At 38.2% G+C, this 26,807-nt stretch overlaps 1 protein-coding gene across 1 annotated transcript in view; it reads right to left on the reverse strand.

The window, feature by feature from the left end:
* Positions 1–26,807, reverse strand: part of GABRG3 (gamma-aminobutyric acid type A receptor subunit gamma3) — a 345,355-nt gene that overhangs the window by 309,522 nt on the left and 9,026 nt on the right. Inside the window, exon 3 of the mRNA XM_013180809.3 lies at positions 17,786–17,853. Coding sequence (XP_013036263.1) covers positions 17,786–17,853 — 68 coding nt within the window. The remainder of the gene's footprint in view (positions 1–17,785; positions 17,854–26,807) is intronic.

Raw genomic sequence — 26,807 nt, forward strand, 5'->3', positions numbered from 1 at the left:
ACAAGACATGGAGAAAAAGAAAAAGAAAAAAAAAAAAGAAAGAAAAGAAAGAACCATAAGCCAAGGAGACTGCAACCTTACCACACAGTTGTCCTCTAAAGAAAACAAACCTCCAAACCCCAAAACATCAACATCATCATATTTACTTCAAAGGCTTTCTAAAAATACACACATTTTTTGAGAGAAAAAAAAAAATGGGTTGAGAAATATTCAGATGGAGTAAAAAATAAAACTGATCTGCTGAGAATCTTTTGAACGAGCAGAAAAGCAGCACACTGCATTTCATATTGCCCTTAAGCTACAGGTTGAGTAAGTCTGTCAGGTTTTGTTATCCCAAGATAAACATAGAGCTAAACAATCTCTCTTGGATGTAAAAGTTTGTTTGTTCTACTCATGTTTCTTCTTCCTACACAAACAAGCACTATTGACAGTATTATAATAAATAATCCATTAATTAAAATCTTATATGCAAGATTCCTTCTACTGAAAACAGCTGAAGATTGCATCTGTATGGATGTTTAACAGAGTTTGACCATTTACAAGAATAACAGTAAAAATTGCAGGCTGATTTCATAAGGCACTGGATTAAATCAGCAAGTGAGCAGGGAATAAACTTACTTACCAAAAATCTCTAAAGCCTTGCCTCCAACAATCATAATCTCTTAACATGATATAGAATTTGCCATATGCCTTCAAGCAACATACATTGAGCTTCAACCTAAACCTATCTTCTCTATTAAATGAGCGTTCCTTGACTAACTATATCAGAATATTGAGAAGGAAAGCAAGCAGAAAGATTCCTGCTAAATCTTTGGGTCCCGCCAGCCCCAGCAACAGCATGTCATAAATTATATGGAAATAGATTATGGGGAATTATTTGGAGTATATCAGTCTCTCCCTTCAAAGTATGGGTTGGGGCACAAAATATTCGTGGAGATGACTGTGAAGTAGAAAAAAAAGGTAACTTAAAACTCACTAATTACCCATTTACAGTAGCATTCAGCTAAGAGGTGTAAACTCTTGTGTTCAGATTTCATCTCTTCCACTAAGGACAAGACAGCTGATCTGCACTCTCCCACCTGTCAGATGAAAGGACTCTAATTACTTCTTCACTCACTGCATTTCTACATAAAGTTCAAGAAATCCTCCTGATTCCTGAGTAGAAAACTGTTCTTTTAAAGAATATGAGAAACTCACAGGTTTCAGATAAAAAATGCTAGAGTTTATTTAAAAAACAATAAAAGCAGTCTGCTCATTCTCAGCAACCTCAATTCTGCAATTCTCATCATTCAAGCTCTCAATGCTCAGCTGCCCTTCTGCCAAAGAGCAGGCTGTCACAGTTCTTGCAGGCTAATCGCCTGTTGAACACGGCAGTGTCTGGGTGAGTTTCAGGCAACATTGTTTAGTTTTTTGTTTGTTAAAAATCAGTACTGGCACAGATGTAGTCAAACATGCAGGCAATGCATCCCTCAGAAAAAATTTGTCTGGTCATGTGTATGTGGCTTCTGCTTTAAAAACAACAGCTGAATTGCCACCAGAAAGTGAGATCCCCAGCTACTTCTAACACCTCCTACACAGATACATGAAAGGTATGTGCTAAACTAAGATTAATTCAAGTACTTCACCAAAGATGGAGCTATACCTACACCTAACGCAGTACCAGTGAACATGCCTTTTAAGTCTCAAAGCTACTGGACATCCCAGAAATTCATGAGTGAACTATTAAAGAAATTAGCACTTCCTTTAAGGAGTGACAGAATTTTAACATTTACTTAAACCATGACTAATTGCAGAACTTATACCTTGCAGCTGCAGACAGAGGAAGATGGTAGAATGAGAACAAGACAGAGTGGTTTTCAGTTGTAGATGGAAGCAACACCAAGTGGAAATTCCTATTGTCTAGTGTTCTTAGAAGAGCCCATGAAGTTTGTAGCTACTGCCAATTTACAGTAAGACATGCACTTAAGGATATAGTAGAGAAAAATATACAAAAATATAAGATTTTATGAACAAGAATATATATTTTATGTATAAGAATATACATAAGAATGCCATGAAGGTCCTTTCCATCCATCTTGTTTCAATATGTGCCAGGTAGGCTAACGTACTCATCTTCCAATGTTTGCTCAGAAAAGGAGCTCAGAGAAGTTTCTTTATACTCTCAATCCCAGAGGCAGAGAATAAATAAAAAATTCACTGACTTTTTGATGTTCTACACAGAGCTCTTGGTTTTCCTGTGCATTTTCTAATAGGCAATATGTAGAGCCACAGGACTTACCTTACATTCAATATGCATCAGCTTAGTATCTATTGCACTGCTGTGTATCAGACCACAAAGTGTCCAATTACATTCTTAAAGTAAAGAACAATCAACTAATTGTTGATAAGGAACAAATCATCTAATAGCCATTCAGAGAAGTTTGCTATAAAAGTCTTTTCCCATGTCTTACCAAATTTTCTTTGACAGAAGCAGAATCCCATTCTACTGAAGCAGCATCATGCTGCTTCAACCTCAAGACACTTATGTTGTCTCCTTACAAACACCTGCTTGTACTGCAATAGGAATAAAGAGAAATATTCTTTAATGAACAGAGTTCCTGACACGTTTGTGTATGCTGATGGAGGAACTGTTTTTGCAGAAATATGGTAGATCAAGAAATGCTTGACTGTATGTCATGCCTGACTGCAAACGAATAAGAAATGTCAACCACAACTTTGATTTTTCAGTCAAAAAATAGTATTTAAATATAACTTTTGTGAATATTTTCCTAGTTGTTGATGTACAAAATAATCTACTACATGCCAACATAACATATGCAAGGTTCAATATATTAGCTCCATTACAGTGAGCTCTGTTTGAGCTACAAGATCATCTTAGTTTTCAGTAACGATTAATCACTGCTTGCCATCCTCTTCAGGGACCAGGAGAGTTTGCCAGTTTCACAAAAAATTGATGTCAGGATAAGAATGGTAAGGAATTTGGGGCAAAACCTGTACTGTTCACTCAGATTAAACATACCCCGGCCTAAGCCTAAATCATATAGCTCTCCTTCCAGTTATACACTGGCCCTGCTCATGTATGCCAACATCAGAATGATTCAGGTAGCTGTCAGATAAGGAGAAATATATGGACACTAGTCAATAGCTGGAAGCCATTTCCACTGGCAATATGAATAGAACAAACAAGATAGTTATATCCAAACTTGTTCGGAGCTACCAAAAGAAATATAAGCATGGCCTTCAAAACCCGCTTAGATTTTAGAGAAGCCTGAAGGCTCTACTAATAGGTTTTCCTATGCATTCTCTCTAGCATATCCCCTTTTTTTTCCTTCCTGCTCTTTCTTTTAATCTCCAGTCTTGATTTCTCTACATCCCAACTCAGCCAGTCTCCTGTCCTACCTTTTACTCTCTTCAAAACAGCCATATCTCAGTCAGCTCTTCCCACACTTATTTCATGCCTTCCAGCACCTGATACTACCCCAAGACCCACAACCACTGCAGTCGGGCAATTCCCTCCTCCATGTTGCTGCAGTGCCACAAGATCCCTAGGAGAATTGAAGATCTTTCAGACCAGCTGCAGCAACTCAAATACAAACTCTCCAGGAAATATGGCCCACACTCAGAATGAAACATATGCAACACGGGTGGAATCAAGGGATTTAAGCTGCTAAAATTGTTATTCTCTGCAGAGCATGTGCAAACAGACTTGCAGGCAGGTTTTCACAGTGACAACAGAAGGCATCCCTGACATAGAGAAAATGCACTGTTCTCTCTCACTCTCCTCCCCAAAGCCTTAAAATTTTATGTCCTTTCTAACTACCCTCAGGCAGTAAAGTTCAGGGAGAAGTAGAGGGCCACTCACTTTTGAATGTGAAAAACACAAATGCCTCTTCCTAGTTTTGCTTCAGAAAGTGCCAAACAATTCTGTCTGAACCACTTGTGGCAAATAAAAGCTTGCTGATGTATATCTGCTGTCAAAGATATACATCCCCAGATCTTCATAATACTCAACTGAAAACTGGTATTTATAAAGAAAAATATCACATAGATCTTCAATTAGTTTCTAGTATCATCCCAACTATTTACACCCTTACTTCACAATTTTTCTTGTAATTTTATAATCCAAGATAGTTCCACTGAAACGCATTACTAGCTAAGGCTAACATTACCTACAGTTTTCTAAGTAAAACTGACCTAGTCCTGCATCAGATCCTGGAAAATACATAATTAAAACAACCAAAGATTTAACTCATGGAAGGGCTTCAAATTCTTAATGAAAATGGAAGCTAGTTTCGCAAGTTCAATTAGATACAAAAATAATAGAAAAACACTTTCAAATCCAGTTTCTGAGCTTGGCTTCCATGTGATACTCAGCATAAATCATGCCACTTTAGAGGTTGACAGATTTTTCGCAAGTTCCCTCCCTGTTATTTAATGTTGTTTTTGATTAATCAATTGCTTATCATTTTATTCAAAAAATTATACAAAGACCCTTGGTAATCTAGACCTATAGAGAGGTCTAGATTTGAAATTTCAGAGATGCTAATCTGTGCTATCAGAACCTTTGTGTATGTACAGTATAAGATATATTAGTAACAACAGAAAAAGCATTTCCATGTCCATGAGACCTAGGGAAGTGGGGAGCTTTTTCTATCTGAGAAGTAAATTGCCATTTATATTTTTCCTACTAAATAAGTTTCATAAAATCACAGAATACCCTAAGTTGGAAGGGACCCACAAGGATCACTGAGTCCACCTTCTGACTCCATGAAAGGCAACCACTTCCTGGGGAGCCTGTCCCAGTGCCCGACCACCTCTGGGTGCAGAACCTTTCCCTGACACCCAGCTTGACCCTCCCCTGTCCCAGCTCCATGCCGTTCCCTCGGGTCCTGTCGCTGTCCCCAGAGAGCAGAGCTCAGCGCCTGCCCCTCCGCTCCCCTCGTGAGGGAGCTGCAGGCCGCCATGAGGCCTCCCCTCGGCCTGCTCTGCTCTGGGCTGAACAAACCCAGACACGTCAGATGTTCCTCACACGTCTTCCCCTCCAGACCCTTCACCATCTTTGTAACCCTCTCAGATACCCTCTCAAGTTTTTGATGAAATTTTACTGGCACAATGCTACCAAGTGTAACTGCCAGTAAAGGTACTTCTATCAAAGAGTTGTACCCAGTTGCTGATTGTCCCAGCACAGTGGGCTTCATTGGCAAAGCACATTTACTCCATACTCTAGCTGTTGGCTTTTCTGGTGAGGTACTTTGAAAGGAGTCCCAGTCCTAAACATTGCTATATCAGCAAAAGTTTCATGCATAAATCTGGGCTAATCTGAAGAACATTCACAAACTGGCTAGTCAGTGCATCACCTGCTATTGTTCCCAGTAGCTAAATACCAGTTTAGACAGACATTTTGGAAACCCAAAAGAAACTCTTAAATCATTCCTTCAATCAACTTCTCTTTGCAGTGTATAAATCTAGCTATGCCACAACCTGTCAATTCTTTGTGCACTAGTCCAGTTAGGCAGCTTCCAAAATACAGGTCTTAACGTTTATTTTTTAAGGAGTTCTCCTAGCCTTCTTACATTTGTTTTCATTTTCTTTATACCCCTTTTACAGAACCATCCAGATGGCAAAGAAATGCTCAGACATATTTACATAAATACAGTTTCAGACACTAGAGAATGCATTGCAGGCAAAATAATGAAGATAAACTTAGCAACTTTCAGGTGAGTGCAATCAGACAGTCTTGCAGTCTTCTTTTTTTTTTTTTAATACAATCTACAAAAGATTTTAGTATTATGCGGGGAAAAAAAAAAAGAAAAAAAGAAAAAAAAAAAGAAAGAAAAAACACTAACCTGATACCTAACCCTTTAATCTGGAAACAATGATGGACTAGAAGAGATGGGCACATTTCCATTTATGCTGATGCAGTCAGCTGTTTACATCAGGTGAGAACCTGGCCCCTGTGTGGAATTCAGTGCACAGCATTAGGCACCAGGTAGATCCTTCGCTGCTGTGTATATCATGCTTATTCAGCCCCATCCAGCAGAGTAGAAATTCCCCATTTTACTGGTGTTTCTCTTTGCCCTCACCACAACAGTGCGAATTAAAAGAAAAAATAGAAGGCAGTGAGGATCCACCACGCTCAAAATAAACTTGGGTTTACTTTGGATCTTATTATTATGAGTCTCTCTGTGAGGAATATTTTAGGAGAACATGGCTCAAATTTATGCCTGGCATAATTCCATTCACTTCCTGAGAGACTAATTTAGCTTTTTTATTGTTTATGCTGTTTCAAACATTACACATAGGTATCAGCATAAGTCAGGAACAAAGACAAAATCATTGACTGAATTTACCTAGATCCCTATGTATGCCCTAATTGAATCACAAGCAAAAATGATTGCATGAACTGAATTTTTCCAAAATTGTTAGTCTGATTTCAAACCAGCATCGAAACGAGAAGCAAGCCTACATTATTCTGACCAAACAATATAGCTTGATAGCTCATCTCAGTGTCTAATGAAGTAACGTTTGCATAATGCATGAAGGCCAATTTAGGAAAATTGAAACTGCTTTGCCTTAAAGATGGCCAGATGTTTAGTGAGCATGTGATCAAGTGAAAATTTCACCCAGAGAAATAAAGACCAAGAATGGGGCAGGTAAGTAATACAGGAGGAAATTTTTCATTTCCATTTACAGTGGGGAAAACCAGCAACCCGCTTGGTGATCTCAATTCTTCAATCACCAAAAGCAGTAAAATTAAGTAACTGACATTATTAGACAGAAAGTTGTTTTATTACAGTACAGTGATCTCTATAAATTGAAAGAATAAGGTCATACCTTTCTACAGTTCACACTTTTGATTGCCTTGTAATTCAACCTCAGTCTACAGACCTTCTAGGTAACAAAAATATACTGTGCCCATGCAGTAAATACACCTTGGGGAAATATCCACCTACAATTTAAAAGCACAGAACTATCAGAGTCTGATATATGGAGTGTGTGTAAGTGGATGGCAGTTATTTCTTTGTCTCAGTTGCCTGACACACCTTACCAAACATGAATTATCCCTTGAGCCCGCTACCTACTGTTTCCAAAAATAATTCTGAGAGGCAAGGTCTGAAAACATGGGTAATTTATTCTTATTGGGTAGTCAATACAGCTGAAAAAAAAAATAAATAAATAACAGTCACAAAATCCTGGGTACTCATGTCCTTTTTCTGATCCGAGAGGGACTTTACAAACTCAGACCTACTGAGAAAGATATGTTCTGGGTTGAAATATGTTACATTAACCAATTGACAAAAAAGATAAAGGTTAGTATTTACAACTAAGGTAGAAAAAGGTGCAACTGACAGGAGAGGTGACAAGTAGTTGCCACTTGTGGAGGTTAGCAGGAGCATAAGTTGTTCTGAGACATAAAACCAATGTCTCAGAACCACTGTCAAGCCTATGCTTTTCCGTATTCGATAGAATTATGAATTTTGCTCCCAAGCTTCTTCTTTTGAAGATATTTAGTAATCTCTCTTGAAGATAAGGACCAGGAAGTCTGAAATTGCATGTCTGTCTTATAAAATGTTCTCAAAATAGTACCCAACCATTTTTGTCTTTCCCCCTCTGTTACAGTTCACTCTGACGCATCACATTTGTTCTGTTTCTCCCATACGGTCTTCACAAGAACTTTTGGCTTCACAGACGAATATTAATACAGAAGCAGATTACACAACAGCTTAATATTCACCATGTCTATGTCAAGCTTGATGAAGTGTCTGCATGACCAAGTGTGACCTAACTCCTGAACTTTACATAAGTCTTCCTCGGGCTTATTAACCACAGTAGGCCTCAATGTGACTATTCCCTAATCTGGACAGGTCATTAATAACAGAGCACCTGGGGAGTGCCCACAGCCGTGACCACGAACAAAGGGGGTACAGCCCTAAAGCAGGTGACCATTCAAGTCCCTTATGGGGAACTAAATTACATTGGAGGTCAAGAGCAATATGATACGAATTCTAAGTTTGACTACAAGCCAATCATTTTATCTTATAAACACAGCAGCCAGAGAAAGCCTAATTTGAGAGCTAACAAGCAGAGCTCCTTGCTGAAGCAGCAGGCTGCATGGCAGTGATCTCCCCTTGGGCAGGGATGCCTCTCAAGGTTACTCCTTGAGGTCAAGAGATCCTTGCTGACTACGCTTGTTGGTGAGTAAAACTTTCATTTTTAACGGTACCTGATTTACGTTAACATTTAGCAACTTGAATATGCAGTAGACTAATCACTGTGACTCTTGTCATCATAATGAATTAATGATATCAGTCTCCTTACTATAATAAATGAAATCGCTGCTATATCATTAAAACCATATAAGTGTTGGATATCTCCCGCAGCACCAAGAGCTTCTCCATTTTACCAAATTTACCTTCTTTATAACAGCCGACCTGATATCCCTCCTTCAAATCTTGTTTTACTATACCTCAAATCAAAACAACCCTATTACTAAAATATTGTTTTTATGACCAAAATTCCTATGGAAGAATACTTAACAGCACCAAGCTGTTAGAATACTTATAGCACCAAGAAAATACAAGAATACTTAAAGCACCAAGAATTCTACAGATTTCTTCCAAAATTGCTAATCCCATCTAAATTGAGTGTGCACTATGTATGCAAGGAAAATATCAATGGAACCAAGGTTGATATAAGTATTTAAGTACCGTCAAAATTTATGATATCTAGACACTGCAAAAAAGAGGGACACCTTCCTACCTTTGTGAACATGAGCCTCAATTTCTCAAGTCACATGTATGAGAATTACAACAGATTACAGTAGCAAAGTATTTAACACCTCCCAGGTAAAGGCACATGACTAAGTTCCTTAAGCACATCTGAAAATCTCATTCTCCTTGCAAAATATGCCAAACGACTCAGAGATAGCAAGAAACAGATTCCAAGTCTCCCAAGGAATATAATTTTCTAGATAAACTCACAGCACACACAGCTAGCCTTGTAGTAAGCACAGAAAGGAAGGTAGTAGTTTCTTCGGTTTAAGAATCTCACAGCTTCTTCAAGGAAGAAACCTATGAAAACATATAAAGAACCTGGCAATTGTCACAAGTTTTACCACATAAAAGTCTCTTCTCCAGATCATAAAAGTAATAAGTGAAGACTACAGTGAATTGTAAGGAGAAAAGTGTATGATGTTAACAAAAGCATGGAGGTATTGAGATACATATATATCCCCAGAAGTCTGTAGACTTTTGTAACTGCAGAAATCGTGCTTTTTTATTATTATTACTATTCGGTTCTTTGTAGTCACTCAGCAGAAATACCTTGTCTGTACCAGAAAAGGCATTTCTGTGAATACTGAAGAGTCAAAGGACACTGTGTTCACTAAGAAAGCTTGGAAGGAAATGAAATATAATTCTCTGAACCTTATTTCTCAGCAATGAGACAATAAAGGAAATTATGTCCAATTAGATTGATGGGAAGTTCTCATGCAGAAAAAAAAATAAGAGTACGTGGGTTCTTCTGGGCTTTTTATTCATTGTAAGAATTATGGGAAAAGAATCAGAGTGGCTGAGGTTGCCAGGGCCCTCTGGAGGCCACCAGGCCCAAGCCCTGCCCCAGCAGGGCCACCCAGCGCAGGCTGCCCAGGCCCATCTCCAGGCGGCTTTTGGAGATCCCCAAGGAGGAGACCCCACAGCCTCTCTGGGCAGCCTGTGCCAGGGCTCCATCACCCGCACAGCACAGAAGTGCTGCCTGGTGCTCAGAGGGAGCCTCCTGTGAGCCAGTTTGTTGCCCAGCAGTTTTTTCCCCTTCCTTAACTCTGCTCTCCCAAAGGCCCACCCAGTGTCTCTCCCTGGCTGAGCTCTGGCCAGTGGCTGGAGCTTTTGGAGCCGGCTGGAGCTGGCTGTGCTCTGACATGGGGCTCTGCTCACAGAGGCCGCCCATGCAGCCCCCCGCTACCAAACCTTGCCTCATAAACCCAATAGAACACCTTTTAACATAACACTAAGACCAAGCCATCTGTATTTAGTGTTCTGCTTGAACTCTGAAAGACAGAGCAGCAAAGAGAAGATCAGTCCATGACCAAAGATATGTGACAGAAACATCTGTAACTATAATTCATCCAATAAGAAAACTGAATATCTGTCAATGTAATAAATTCTAGCAACAAGCATCTTACTATTACATATCACAACACATAAGCTTCATTACAGGAATGTGAACATTGTGCTAGTCCTTCCCGTTTCACTTCACATAAGGGCAGTCTAAGGCCTTTATCCAAGTGTTTATCAGCTGCTACTTATTTTAAGTATACAAAATAGGGCACTAAGGAGAATGCAAGCAGAAACTAAGAAGGTGATATGTAAAATATAAGTATGTATAAATAAATAAATATAATCCATGGTATTTTTTTTCCTCCAGGTTCCTCTTTTCCACTCTAAGTTTCACTTCTGAGACTATGTTAGCCTCTCACAAGCTTCATGGTGGTATGTGAGTAATAAATAGACTCAAGTTTCATTCTAGTACTACTACAACCTGCCAGAAACATTTTCATAGCCAGCCACTGACTACCAGAGCTTGAATCAACGAGTCTGTATGTGAGATGAAGTTGATTTATCAGCAAAAATCCATGCAGCCTTGAAGTTTTCTGTACTTCATACCTTTTTCTCTAGAGTAACCCAAGCTCTATGACAATATATGAACATGCTCAAGAAGTAAGAATAGTAACTTGACTGTAATCTAGCATACAATTAGTATCTTAGTCCTCCTAAATAAACAGGCTCACTCAAACTGAAATTTAAACTCGGAATTGAGTTTTCTCTTGGGTCACAGAGAAAAAAGAGGCTTGTAAAATTTGCAGGGAAAAATAAAAACATCCTGAGGCATTCCATTATTTTAGAGACAATCTGCACTCACCAGCTAGAAAACTCACCCCCCCCCAAAAAAAAAATTCTCCCTAGACAAGTGTTTTACAAATAGATTCACTAAGACAGAGAGATATAGTTAGAAAATGTATATCTAAATCAGAGAGATACGGATTTGAAGGGTGGACCATTCAGTAGATAAAGAATTGGCTGGATGGCCGCAGCCAGAGAGTTGCGCTCAATGGCTCTGTGTCCAGGTGGAGGTCAGTGACGAGTGGTGTCCTTCAGGGGTCCATCTTGGTACCAGTGCTGGTTAACATATTCATCAGTGACATAGACAATGGGATTGAGTGCACCCTCAGTGAGTTTGCAGATAACACCAAGCTGAATGATGCAGTTGATACAACAGAAGGAAGAGATGCCATTCAAAGGGACCTGGACAACTTAGAGAAGTGGGCCCAAGGAAACCTAATGAGGTTCAACAAATACAGATGGAAGGTGCTGCACCTGGGCCGGGGCAATCCCAGACATGAGTACAGACTGGGAGAATTCATTGAGACCAGATGTGTGGAGAAAGGACTTGGGGGTTCTGGTGGACGAAAAGCTCAACATGAACCAGCAGTGTGTGCTTGCAGCACAGAAGACCAACTGCGTCCTGGGCTGCATCAACAGAGGAGTGGCCAGCAGGTCAAGGGAGGTGATTGTCCTCCTCTGCTCTGCCCTTCTGAGGCCCCACCTGGAGTGCTGCGTCCAGATGTGGGGCCCCCAGCACAAGTTAAAGAGGGTCCAGAGGAAGAACACCAAAATGATTTAGTGGTAACTATTTGTGATAGGGGGCAGTTGGACCGGAGAGTTGGAGATTTTTTTCCAACCTTAATGATTTTATGATCAGAGGGCTGGAGCACCTCCCCTATGAAGACAGGCTGAGAAAGCTGGGGTTGTTCAGCCTGAAGAAGAGGAGGCTCTGGGGAGACCTTATTTCAGTACTTAAAGAGGGATTATAGAGAAGATGGAGAGCAACTTTTTACACAGGCAGATGACGACAAGACAAGAGAAAATGGTTTTAAACCATTTAAACCATTTAAACCAGGGGAGATTTAGATTAGATGTTAGGAGGAAATTCTTCACTCTGGAAGTGGTGAGGTGCTGGCACAGGTTGCCCAGAGAAGTTGTGGATGCCCCATCCCTGCAAGTGTTCAAGGCCAGGTTGGATGGGGCTTGGAGCGACCTGGTCTGGTGGGAGGTGTCCCTGCCTATGGCAGGGGTCTGGAACTTGATGGGCTTTAAGGTCCCTTCCAACCCAAGCCATTCTGTGATTCTTGAAAATGACACTCCAACTTCACAGTGAATACCAGGATATCATGCCTATGCTCAAATAACGTTTTGCATGATCTTTGAAAAGCTAAAAAAGAAGCCTTTAAAGCAAATATTGGGGGCTTCACATTGGGGTAAAAGAAACAGATGAAACATGGTTTTAAATTAGCTTTAGTTATGTTTCTGTAGTTGCAGATGCTCCAATAATAGTTTTAATTATCACGTAAATAGGAATACATGCTAAAATTTTGCAAGAAATTCAGACTTCATCCTGAACTCCGAAAATTATTTTAGACTAGTCTCCACATCAAGACTATTCTTTTAATGCCTATCATGTCTAGTAGAGAAGCAAAATGAGCATGTGGCGACTTTGAAACTGAAGTTCAAAGAAGTCTATCAACACATTAGGGGGCAAAAGAGAGTAAAGATTGCCTTTATTCTACAACACTGAACAGAACAAAAGGCAGCATCCATAAAGATGTATGATACAGGCGAGAGCGTGGACAGAAAAGAATGAAGTGATGGAATTCACCAGAGAAATACTCCATGAATTACATTTTCAGATTACTTGAGAATAAAGAAATCAGCATATATCCAGCAGATAAGCAATTAATAGTTTTATGAACAGGTAAGTACAGTTTCTGAGCTTGTTTCTCATGCTGCTTCTTCAATATATTTCCTGTACAGCTGTAGTAAAATGAGATTCTTGTTGCTAAAACCACACAGGTGTCAACTTTTTCCTTCATCGCCAACTTGTGCTGCAGCCTCATGTTCCTGTATCTACTCAGTTAAAAAAGACTGTAGGTGTACACACACGGACACAGAGGCACACACTTTGATGCTGCTGAGATTGAATAGTCTGTACAATCTCAGTGTGTTTGTATTTCTGTTCAACAAAAATACTCCTAGAGGACTGTTTTTTCCCCATCATTTACATCTGATTCCCACATTGCATATTGACATGGTCTCTCTTCTTTTTCTGTTCTTCTATACACAAACCATTTTTACTTATCTATAAAAAAAAAAATAAAAAGCAGCGGGAAGCCACATTAGTATCTAAGTTTTATACAACAACTTAGAAACCACTTATGGTTGTTAACAAGAATCAGATTGTTGACATGAACTGGAGCATGGATTTTAATATAAAAGCATATGCTTCCTGGACACCATTTTGAATGTTGTAAAATAAAAAGACATTAAGATATGAAAATGAAGTAATCTTTAATTCACACGCCTATTTTAAAATACAAAGTGTGGGGAAAAATAAAATCAAGATTTGAGATGAATTTACTTATTTTAAAAAGTCACTTAGAAGATCCCTAACAGCAGTGAAAATATGTTCATTATGATTACAGAAATAACAACACTTAAATGCCAAAAGGTTTAAGTAAATTATTGCGATAGATATGAATATTGCATCCCACAAGTCAGGGTCTCCAATAACACTATAACATGAAATGGAAAGTAGCAGATTTCTGTAACTCACTCTGTAAAGAGATAAAAAACAGAATAAAGGGATATAATATGAACACGAGAAGATCTGAATTGGCTCTCAACATCCATGTGTCAATTACTTTAAAATCAACCAGATTATGTTTCTTTTAAATCAGCCCAAACTCACACCCTATTATTTTTTTGATAAAGGACAGATAACAGGGTATTTATATGATGAATGGCTTTTATCTTTTAAAAAAAGCAAACCTAAAAATTTTAATGGGGTTAAAATCAGAGTGTTTTACATTTTAAAATCCTTGTCTATTATCAAATTATCACCTCTGTCATTTCATAACATCATACCATGGCATCAAACACTGAAATAACCTTCTTCAAAGTTAGTGTCAGTGGAGACTTACATCCTAGCATCACTCAGTTCATTATTCAGCTTGCTTTGACTTCTTTATTTTGACTTCTTTATCCTTACACAATGCCTATTTCTTGATACTTAGTACTATATTTTTTTTTAGACTATGCTTCAGAGAAATCTTTCATGTCACAGGCAAAGGAAGAGTAACTACCGTAGATCCAGAAAACAAGTTTCTACTGTCATCACAAAGAGGTTATAACGATGAGTCTCTAAGAGCACCTACACTAACTTCCTACAATCACCTGGTTGGTTTTTTTTCTTTCTTTTTTTTTTTTTTTTCTTTCTGGAGATCTTGAGATTCTAAAAAGATATTTTTGAAAGCAACCAGGGAGTGAATCACTTTTAAGGCCTTTAGGGAAAGCAACAAAAACCTCAGTCGTGTGGACTATGCCATCTTTGGCACAGAGGACTATGCCATCTTTGGCACAGAGAACATTACCTTTGCCTTGATTGAAAGCCTTTTTAAAGCGATCCCTTACATTTCTTTCCCCTGTGGCACTTCCAACCTCATTCTAAGAGGACTTTTTTTTTTCAGGGCCATAAGTATTCACATACAATTTATCCGAGGCTATCTTTGCTGTAGGCAAGGATCTGGCAGCTACTGTCTTTTTCCTGACTGTTAAAGAAACAATGAGATGTTAATATTCATACTCAAATCAAATCATGATTACACAAAGTTAACTGACACCTAAAAAGGTCTGATCTACAAAATTGGCTTGAATATTCAGTTGAACACCCATTGAATAGATAACTTTAAGAAAATGATTTTACTTTCGAGGTTTCACCCACAGGATGAAAAGTGCTGATGAAAACTGATAAGAAAATACACCTGCAGAGTTTGACCTCTAGAGAAACTCCCCATGATTTTTCCTCAGAAGTACTGCAGATTACGAAAAATGTGATAGAGCTAAGGGCTAAGTTTGGAAGTACACAGCAGGGAAGTCCTCCTTGTACATGTTGATGATCTCACTCTTGAAACAGAGGAGATGGAAATCAATGTAATCATCTTTCTTTTTGCTCAATCAACTACCATCTTGCTGAGTTACCTTGACAGAATAGCTCAACTTTTAATAACAATTTAGGGGAGAAAAGCTAAAAGTTCCTGTCCTGCTGAGAAATATAGAGGGAGGTCTATATGTAGTTTCTCTTTTTTTTTTTTTTCTCACTAGAGTACTGATCTGAATTCTGTACACAATTCCTCTCCCTTTGAGAGCTCAGTTATACAACAGGAATCAGACTGAAGATGGTCCCTTCCTTTCTCTTCCTCTGCTGCCCATAATTACCTGCTAATGTTTCTGTTCATCTATTTGTTCCAGTGTTTCACAGGCTATCTGAAACACTTCTATAATTAATAAATAAATATGTGAAAATAATTTTTGAATTTTTAATTCAAAAAAATGTTTTCGTGTGTGTTTTTCTTTATTCTTTTTTTTTTTTCAGTGGAGCATCACAGAGCCACTGTTTGCTGTAGCCAAGCAGTTGAAATTGTAGCACAAATAAGGGCGAGCGTAGCTTCCCAGAACAGTTCTGCCACTGACGAGACAAATCATCATACAGAACCATAACTTGTACGTTTCTAAAGAGAATTTCCCATATTCGTTGTAAATTTTAAACTACAAGCTCATTTCTTCTCTCTCATGTAAGTCTGGACAAACTCCGAAGTCAGAGAGCAGAAATGGAGCCTTTGGACAAAAGTTTGCTACATTTGTGTGCCTTATGTTAAGCTCCTACATCTATAATTAGGTTTGACAATAGAAGTAAAGCTCAAAAGTGCTTAGCTAGTTCAGATTCAGTTTCAGTGGGATATACTGTCCACAAACATATCTGAAGCTATGACCAGTTCTACAGTTCTCTACCTTTCTATTCAGTATAAATACAGCTTTAAGCAGACTTGAGTTTTGAGACTTAAAACTTCAGGTACCTACATTTTATATTCTGACTTTTCATTCATCATTATTGTATTTACCTTCTTGTCCTTACAGACTATGCTTTTTTTTTTTTCAGCTGTAAGCAAAAAATATCCCTACACCATATTCTTATTGACCATCCCAGTAAGAACATCGACTATCAAAGAGATACAGTACACATTCCTTTAATTGACATTTTGTTGCATTTTTCCATCTTCCTGCCATAATACACCTTAAACTTAATACACCTTAAAGTTAAGCGATAAATAAACTGGTTATGTTTTGACTTACATAACCAGCTTCCAAGAACCACTAGTTGTTTTTATTAATATTTTTTTCCATCTTTCCACCTGAAGAAGTTCCTACTAAATGTTGTCTTAAATACTATTTCAATTTCTTTTCCAGCACCATAGTATTATATTTAGAATTCAGCGAGGCAAAAGAGGAAAAGTAAATATCCTCACTATTGTTCCTATTGCTTTTGAACAGAGTACCCATGTTAATGCAAGCCATAAACTGAAGAAATCTTCCATTAAATCATTCCCTAGAGAACTCTTTTTGGTACACAGCTGGGGAAGGGCAAGATAATTAACTATGAGTTCAAGAATTGGAGCAGGTACACCCATTGCTTGGTATTCAATGCTTCACGTAAAGAAATATGACCAATACATTTCAGAGTCTTTGAATATGTGCCCAAGTTGTTCCTAGCACATAATTTGTTCTGTCTTTACTTGCCAGATTTCCCATTGTCAGAGGCAGGAGGAGTCTTCCCCAAGCCAGTGTTTGACACGTTGCAATAATTTGCATCCTCCTTTATACATAGACAATAACAAACACTCGGACTAAATGACCAGCTTTCCAATTCAGAATCATTTGTTCCAAAACCACAAGACATACATGCAGTGCACTTATTAGATTTTTATATCACCATTGTACCCACCAGCCTTTGAATGTCAACGTGAACACAAGAAACCCCCTGCTTTGATGAGTTAGTATAACATCTTCACTAATAAGTAAATTAAGACATTAAGAAGTAGTTTTCTTTTTCAGATTCTACATTTCAGAATTGTAAGATAAAATTCAACCTAGTTTGCAAGGGAGGTTACTGCACTGAATTCAAACCCGAAATCACATAAGTAGTCACAGCAACTTATACCTCTACAGCTTAACAAACATCCAGCTTGCTTTCTAACCTGAATGTTTTGTTGCAGAACTGAAGAATGTCCTGGGCTTAAGAAGACCACAACAGCTGACCAACCATTACTTTTCAATAGGTTCATTATTGTCACAGTATCACACAAACGTTTCACGTTCTCCTGCCCTTACATATGCAATACAGATATGGATAACTTCTTCAGAATTACACTGTAAGACTAAAGATCATTGATAACCTCAGTAAAAGAACAATAACCACTGAAGGGATGATGAATTTCAAATAAATATACTGATAATACATGGTATTATTCCACGTTATAAAGTTACTAACTCCATGTTATAAAGTTCTGTATATTCAACTGACTCTTGAAACAGCAATTCAAGAATTTTCTTGACAATAGTTTTGTTTTATATTTTTTTTCCCTGACTGCTATTTTACCACTCGAAGTCTACCAGCATTTTACGGGAGACAACACAGAACATAATACTGCTTGAAGGTTTGTTCTCCTCTTGAAGAGACATAAAAGAGTTATCTGAAAAAACAGAGCTATAGCTGAAACCAGAACTAAATCAGCAATCAAAACAACTTATCCCAGTGTTATTTATTATCTTTTTCAAAAGCTAGTATTGATGCCAAGACCAACAGTCCAGATAAAAATCTTTGTTAGCAAGTCACTTACCATATTTATTGATGATACAGGACCAATGCTGTTGACATAAATATCAACATCAATAACTGTTGGTTTTACTGCAGAGAAAAAAAAATAGAAATAATATTATTTTGCAGAAAACATAAATAATCACTTCAAACAGTTTCCCCCCCCAATATCCATAAGGTTCATTCTTCAGATAAAACCAGGAACTACTGAGAAATAAGGATTATGTATCTTAAAGGAAGACAAGGTTCTTTTCCTCCCCCCCAATACAAATTGCCACAACTTACAGCCTGTGGCACTTCATCATCATGATCCTCATTTATCTCAGCAGCAATTTGTTAAAGAAAATTTCATTGCTAAGTAGAGTAGCTCAAAGTCTAAACTTGACTGACATGAAACTAAAAAAAATGCAGCATATATATTTTTTCTATTTCCTCAACATTCAGATAGTTTATAGGATGCTTGTTCCACACCAATATATATATATATATATGTATTTTCAGATTTTCTCATCTCATCAGTCCTGATTTTATCCTAACTTAGATTAAATCACTATAAAATCAATTTAGCTAAACCTGAGCAACTTTCCTTCTTTCAGTTTTTTAGACTCATTCTCTTCAATTCACATTGCCTTTGCACTCATTCATCTAAAGCTTTTTGAATTTGGTTTGGTTTAATCAATACTAGTTTCTCACAAGAACTTCCATGCTCTCAGACTTCCAGAGTTTAATTCAAAGACAACAGGTAGGCCAGATGTCCTTTCTTTAGCTTAGGCATCTAGGTTCTATCTTCCTTTCAGCATGTTCAGTGTCAGCATACCTGCTGAACATTATTCAGATAGCTCTTAAGGGTAATGTAACCTAACTCTAAAATAATGCCACTTTTCCACATAGAAGCATGTTTTTTACCTGTACTGTCTTCCTTCAGACTCTGCAGGGTATACATTAACTTCTAAGCTGAGATCTGAATTGGTGTATTACTTGTCTCAATAGTTAGTTACTTCAAAACTAAATAAGCATATATCCTGCTCTAACCTGCACGGTCATAATTGATACAAACCTGTCCTTAATAGGACAACAGCCTTTGTTCTCCCACAGAGGCACCTTCCCTTTTCCCTGGTCTTTAAAAATCTCCAGAGAGCAATACAAACCACTGAAGCTGAGGAACTAACACTTCTCTCCAACTATGCTGAACTCTGGACTTTTTTTGTAATAAACCTCAAGCTCCCTGGGCTTGCAGGTACATCAGCTACCCAGAACTCAAGAGAGCCTTCCTCAGGCAAGCTACTGAGTGGAGAAGTAAGGAACAGTTAAAAAGCACAGTTCCGAGGGAAGCTCAGGAGGGTAATAGCTAATTTGTCTGAAGTTTAAGAAGCCATCCAACACAAAGCTGAAGACAGAAAAGAATCTCTACATGCAAAAACAAATGATTTTTGCCCCTATCCCCCAGATTTCAAACAATGAGGTGCTGAGGAGTTCTAAGAACCTGAAAAGTTACATGGTCCTGCAAAAAGAGGCAAGGCAGGCTGTCTCATCATTTAAACCTTTGTTATGTACTTCTTTCCTCATGAAGACAAAATCTAATGTTGCAAAAAAGACATTAAGATGTGTACAAATAGTGGTCAAAGATGATAAACATTCTCTGTAATTCATGAACCACCGCACACCTCTTGGACTGTATGTGGTCAAAGCATCTGGGACCTCATTTAAGGTCATGGTTTCAAATTGTCTGCAGTAGTGGCTTATAAATTCGGATCTTCCCTTCAGCAAAAGAAAATTTGAACTCAGCTGAACAAGCACAACTGATTAATGCAACTCTAATTGTACCCAGCTAATAACTAAATAGGAGTCTAGCAGCTTCTGGTAATGAGACTTGCCTCAAAATGCAGTAATAAATGTCATTACATAGAAATTGGTAATAGCAGGGAACTACAGCTAGCAAGATAACATACATGGAATAAAAGGCTTTGATCCTGTTAGGACTTAGGCACACATCCGGATGGAAGTTCAACACCAAGGAGTTCTGGTAAACATTCTCGCTCTACTCTGAGCTTTTTCCTCTCTCTTCTCTGCACTAGTGTGGCCTCATCTCAATTCCTGTGTGCAGGTTTGGATGCCACAATACAGGAAGGACACAGAACTATTAGAGTGTCCAAAGGAAGACTACAAAGATAGTGAAGGGTCTGGAGAGCAAAACATATGAGGAGCAACTGAAGTCCCTTGGTTTGTTCAGCCCAGAGCAGAGCAGGCCGAGGGGAGGCCTCATGGCGGCCTGCAGCTCCCTCACGAGGGGAGCGGAGGGGCAGGCGCTGAGCTCTGCTCCCTGGGGACAGCGACAGGACCCAAGGGAATGGCATGGAGCTGGGGCGGGGAGGGTCAGGCTGGGGGTTAGGGAAAGGTTCTGCACCCAGAGGGTGGTCGGGCACTGGGACAGGCTGCCCAGGGCAGTGGTCACGGCACAGCCCGCTGGAGTTCAAGAAGCGTTTGGACACCGCTCTCAGACGTAGGGTCTGATTTTGGGGTGATCATTTGTGGAGCCAGGAGCTGGGCTCAATCTTTGTGAGTGCCTTCCAACTTGGGACATTTTATGATTCTGTGATTCTATGAACATTAACGAGATTAGACTTAGTGATGCACATTGGCATGCAATTGGATCTTGGCAGGATCAGGGACAAAGTTCAGGACCAGAACATAGTGCTTAGAATCCATTTTTTTTAATCACTGCAGTTAAATATATAAATAGGTTATGAGATAATAATTTCTCCTGAATGTGCTAGGCCAAATTCCCTCCTGGTGCAAAAAAATAAAAATAAAAATGAAGTACTGTTTTTATTGATGCTAAAGAGTATTTGGTCTTAGGCACAGCAGAAGTCTAATCTTGAAGCAGAAGAAAACTAAGCAGCATCCACTTCTTATGTCAAACAAAATCAGCCTCTAGCTTCAGAAAGTCCCAGAGAAATTCAAATTAAAATAATAATAATAATAATAAATCTATATAAGATATTATATTCCTACAACAGCAAAAAAGACTGAAGGTTTCTTTGAGTGATATTTTGTTTTCCTAGGCAGAGGCAGCAAATGGAATTGTAATACAATTGTATGGTAGGTATGTGTTGTGGTTTTGAAGGAAAAGGCAAAAAAGTACATTTCTTGTTGCACATGGTCTCTCATGGATATAAACAGATACCCAGGAGAACCATCACGTATGAGTTTTAGACTCCTTACACAGGATTTTAATTCAGAATACCAACTATGATGAGGCAAAGATTTTAAGATTACTTTATTCAAAATGTACTGCGAAAAAGAAAATAACCGAGTCTGAAAGTTATCGTGTCTTATGTTTAGAATGAACTCCTCCTCTACCAGTCTTCAAAAATAAACTGCACTGCATGGAAAGACAGAAATAATTACACTATCGATTGTTCTAAGGCCTGCTCTGTTTTTCTATATACTACATACAGTTGTGAACACTCAGTTCAAGGATTGACTAAGCCCTGCATGAGATGCTGAGCTGCAAGCAGATGGATCCTTTCTTCTTGCACAGTCTTGTTGCTCAAGCAACAAAAGTGTTAGTATCTCACTAAAAGTGACAGTAAGATTACAAATGGATCCTCAGCTTTGGGACTATTTTGATATCGGCATCAACCCAAAATCATTCAAAAGAGCTGTCAGAAACTCAGAAAAATTACTGACAGAACCACATATATATCACATACTGGATGTGGTGCTTAAGGACGCGGTTTAGTGGGTGACATTGGTAGCAGCATGATGGTTGGACCAGATGATCCTGAAGGTCTTTTCCAACCTTAATGATTCTATAGAGAAAAGCAACTAAAGGTTGTCAAAAAAGGTACCAACCTTCTCAAAGTTCTTTGGAACAGTTTTTAATATATGGTGGTTAGGTTTCCCTGAAAGACAGAGTAAGCACATCCAAATAACTAGTGTTATGCTGCTACACAGTGCTATCTAAGGTTAGCTAACTGTTTATTGCCATCATTCCATCTTCAAACATGTTGGTTTTTAATCGAGAAGGGGACTTATCAAGCCAATCAAAATATCTGCAAACAAAACTAAGGTCACACCAATATTTAGCTAGTACTCCCCATATGATCCAAATGTCATGTCTTTGAGACAGATGAGTGTTTATATTCCGGTCAGCCTTGTGACTATCACATTACAAAAACATCCAAGTGAAATTTGTCTACAAACTTCAGACAGTTTAAGAGACGCCTAGCCACATGAGTTGTGAGTTCACTGCTGTCTGCAAAGCTCAGTAAAGAAGCCAGGTGAACACCTGGCCAGTAAACCTAAAGCTAGGTTAGGTATGTCCACACAACTACAAAATACAGAAACAACAGGCTTTGTGTTGTCCTGTCTTAGTCCTTTCACACTGGTAAAATAAACAGTGCCAGAACTTGAATCTCATTAAAATCCAAGCAGTTTTTACTCCTGAACGTACGCAAGCAGATCTAGCGTGTAAAAAACTGGGCAGGTAAATCAAAGAATTTTAAATGATTTGTGAGGAAACGAACAAAGGGTTTGTTGAATAAATTCACACATCTTTTAGTGAAAAACTCTGCAATAAGTTCCCAACATTTTAATGTGCTTATTTTGTATTTTAAATCATCCTGTCCTTTTTAAATCCCTCTATATTTTGGTGGATATCTGCTATTCAGAATTGACGTTTATTTCATGAATGAGACCAATTTTGCTTTCTTCCTACAGAAAGCTTCCTCCACATTTGAAGTCTGTCCAAATAGCGTTTATGATTCTGCACAAATCATAAATATTTAGAATTATTTTTAAAAGTTTAATGTCTATAAATATTTTTATTGGAAAGCTCATTTAAGCATGAATAGAACTGGCTGAGCTCTCATAAATTTTAAAATAAAATTCATTTTTGTTGAGATTTAACCTTTTTTGCATTGTTCAAGCAACTCCCAAATCTAAATTGCTCTTTTTTTAATCAATATGCTGGTAGTAAAAATTTTATGGATCAATATACACTTATTTATAGAAGCAAAGCAATTAGCAGTAGAAGGCACATAACCTGTTCTGGAAATACGCAGACCCTATACTCTAAGTTCCACAAGGCTTCTGATCACAAAAGTTTTCTGAACACAAAAGATTAACAAGATTGGTCTTCCGGTAATGAAATAGTCCTTGAAATTACTCTGCAATTATATTTTACATTATCTCATTTGCACATAAATTGCTGTTTTTAAACTGCAGAAAAGCAGTAATAAATCTTTAGACAGTTATTGGTAACCGTCGTAGTCGTGATTATTGTGTTATTGTTTACTTTCCGTTAGTGATGACGACTATTAATATTTTCCTACGTGACCTTACAGGTGATATCTAATTACTTGTTTGTTCCCGTAAAACAAACTGCTATTGCTAACAAGTCACTTCTCAGAAAGAGTTGTAGTCAGCTAAAACTTCTATATTTTAGGACAAATTACCACACTTGGAGGAAAAAAAAAAAAAAAAAAAAAAAACATGGTTAATGGGGAGGTATCAATGAGAGGGAAAAAAATTAGAGCCATTCTTTCAGCACAGCAGAGAATGGGCTTTAACAGCACATAGGCGTCAAAGTCCTTCACTTGCTACAGCCAGGTATACTCTGACAAAACAGTCACGCCCATGATTTAAGATCAAACTACCAAAAGGGGACTGCAAATGAAAGTCAGAATGAAGATTAAAAATTGGGTGTAGACTTGAAAGACAGTTTGCATGAATGCAGTACCAGGATGAGAACAGAGTCTTTTGAACATGATAATATCCACGTGCTAGGTTCCGTTGCCTTTCTGTCCAGGACTGTGAATGACAGTGTACACATAAAAAGACTCCCTCCGCCAACTATGAATCACTTTTATTCTTCTTCTCTCACTATCAGCATCAATCAGTCATTAGCACTTTCATCTTTCATTTATCTTTCCCCAATGCACAAGCTGTGATTTTTATGGTATTGTGGTGTTTGGCAATGAAAACTGTAGCCCTTACATGGTTAGGCTGGTTTTACTATGACTCCCTGAAGTTTCCATTATGGTTTTATTTATATTCATAGTGGGTAGTTCCTATGTGGCACCATAAGACCCAACAACAATTAAATTTGTTCCTGCAAAGTCTGGCAAGCTAGCAAACAAGGTCTGGATGAATAACACTAGTCACAGGAAAACTATACAATTGCAAAAGAGAGCAACAATGTTTTCAAATAATATGTGCAGAAAATTCTCCTTCCTTTAAGATGACAGAAAAATTTACTGCTTTGTGCTACAACCTTGAAGTGGGAAATGTAGCATTGTACATCTGCCAAATTTACAAATACCTGTTCAGAAAGCATCTTTGATAAAACAAAACAAACAAACACCTGTAAATATACTTCTGCATTTTGAAGAGCCAGCATAGTCTAAGTAACCACAGAAATAAGGAGAGAGATAAAAAGGGGATGCGTAATGAGTATCTCAGACTCTTCCTGACTTTTGCCTAACTTTCAATCAACGGGAAACTATATGCTGCTCTCCCAGGCTCATCTCAGATTTCTTAGGTGAATGTACGAAAAAGAAGAGAAAAGAACTAGCAGCTACTATATATTATTTTGGGCCTGACAGTTTAGCTAACGTGTTTGGCAAACATTAATTATCAACTAAACTTTCCTACCAACAATGCCTTTTAAGAAAAATACTCACTCTGAGTGTGTATCAAGTCATTTCAACAAGTAATAACTGCCAGGAAACAAGAGTCTGAATAAGTTATCTGAATAAATGAATTATTTACATTCACACAGAGCACGTCGTATTGTAAGGGACCTTGCTGTTAAGTACTCAGTTAAAAGGCCTCTTTCTCAAAAACAAACCCAGTATGTCTCTGTCAACCCAACAGACTACATGCAAGACTTAACTATTGCTAAGGTACAACTGGCTCCTGAGAAATGAGACAAAAGAGCAGTCTTATCTGCAAAGAACTGTATTACTTGGGTTACATTATTAGATTAGTTTCAGAAAAAACACGTTTGAATACTGAAATATTTCTATACATCAAAATATTGTCAGCTTCAATTAAAATTTTGCTTTTCAGCATTTGATTTAAAAAAGGTGTTCTAAAAAAAAAAAAAGCAAACAACAACAAAAAACTGTTAAATAACAATAAGCCACATTCTTTTTTCTATTTAAGCAGAAACATTGCATTTGAGGGCTGCAGGGTCACTACATTAGAATAAAACTTCTCTCATTATCCTTCCAGTATGTCCCGTAAGAGTTTTGCCCAAGAGGAGGAGGAGTAAAAAGTACAGGTTTTTTCCCTGACAGCTGAGAAGCTGTGAACCAAACCAGGTCAGCAATCAAACTCACAAATTCCCCTTTGCTCAGCTCCATGGTTAGGAACTTAGAAAAGCAGAAGGTATGCATGAAAATAATTAATTGTCAACAGCCTATGCTCATCAGGTATGTTCTCATGCTAGACTTTGAATGAAGCTATGTTTGATGTACTGTATCTACACTGGCACCAGAGCAGGATTAGGTGCAACAAGCACCTTTTTATGCCATGTTTTAAAACTCAGACTTGGACCGCAGTTTTCAAAATCTAAAGCTTGGGCTTCGGAGTAGCCATAGAGCAGTTTATCCATTATTTATTAGCCTTGTTATTAATATTTGAGAAGTGTTTGTGGTAAAGTTTGCAGAACAAAGTGTCAATTACCAAAGATGCTACAGAATTAAAACTCCTGCAAGCAACTGAGAAATCCCTTCTATCCTCCCACACAGAATAGAGATTGCTCTTACTTGTACTGAATAGCAACCCTTTTCTCGAGAATGTTCCTCTCCTCATATAGGTGTGCTTTTACATAAAGCATGGGAAATAACTGGCACTAAAATAAGTTTCATATTTACTGTATTACCCATGGAAACGGCAGCTAATGGATTTCCAGTTTGGTGGCTGAACCAGAACAAAAGTTTTCTGGATAAGGACAATCCACTTTCCTTTCCCAAAAGAAAAGAACGTATCAGTAAAAATCAAAACATTTCTGATTTTTTTCTTATGCTCTTTTTTACCCCCTGAGCTTTCACTAGATTCAGCCTTTTCCTTGCTGAGTCTTGGCCACAGCATTCCTAACTTATTTAAACAAGTATATAAACCTATATACTACGTAACCTATAAACCTTCCCTATAAACCATATAACTTCCCATATAAACTTAAATTGGACTACTCTCCACAATCTTCTATGGTGATCAATACTGGAAACCAGGACTATGACTCTTCCTTCCTGAGAGCTACCATAACACAAACAAGTTCCTCTCTCTCTCCTTCCCATTTTGTAGTACCTTTACCCACTGCTGAGCCCTCCAGGTAGAACTGTCTATAACCAGTCCTCAAATGACAGCCATCTCTCTCATTACTTCCTAAGCACTCTGACACTGTCTCTCATAAGCTAGCACAAAAAGAGACTTACACCAGAAAGTAGTAATTTTGCCTTGCATGACAGTTTACATCTTTCTCTGCACAATGATCTAGGAAATATTTTGATCTGGGAGGCAATAAGCAACCCCCTGTCACCACATATGGGGAAGCCTTGCAGGAGCTAATTTAAAAAATATCAGGTGTAGCAATCTGCAGCTAGCAAAAATAACTTGACAGCCACAGCGGTAATAGCCTGTGGTGCACTTTAGGGTGCATTTCTGCAAGGCCCTCCAGGAAGGCAGGTCAGACAGAAGAAAGGTTCTGCTGCAGCCTCAAACTCAAGGTTTTCATTAGGCATCTGCTTGAAAATGCACATCTTCTTTAAAAAGCAACAGGATAAAAGTTGTGCCCACTCACCCAACAGATCTGCTCCTGGCATGCACTGAGAAACTGCTTAAATTAGCTAAAGAGAAAACTTTCATCAGCCTGAAAAGAGAACTGCTATTAAACCCTGCCTGGCCAGCACAGTAAATGCATGTAGGACGGAACTTACTCTGCTGTTTGCCAACACAAATGAGCCCACCTATTTCTACTCCCCACGCCTTTACAAACCTATGCAAGGCACCAAAAGTTGCACAGCTGTTTGTGAAAC

Source organism: Anser cygnoides, chromosome 1, assembly GCF_040182565.1.
Source record: "Anser cygnoides isolate HZ-2024a breed goose chromosome 1, Taihu_goose_T2T_genome, whole genome shotgun sequence".
Taxonomy (NCBI): Eukaryota; Metazoa; Chordata; class Aves; order Anseriformes; family Anatidae; genus Anser; species Anser cygnoides.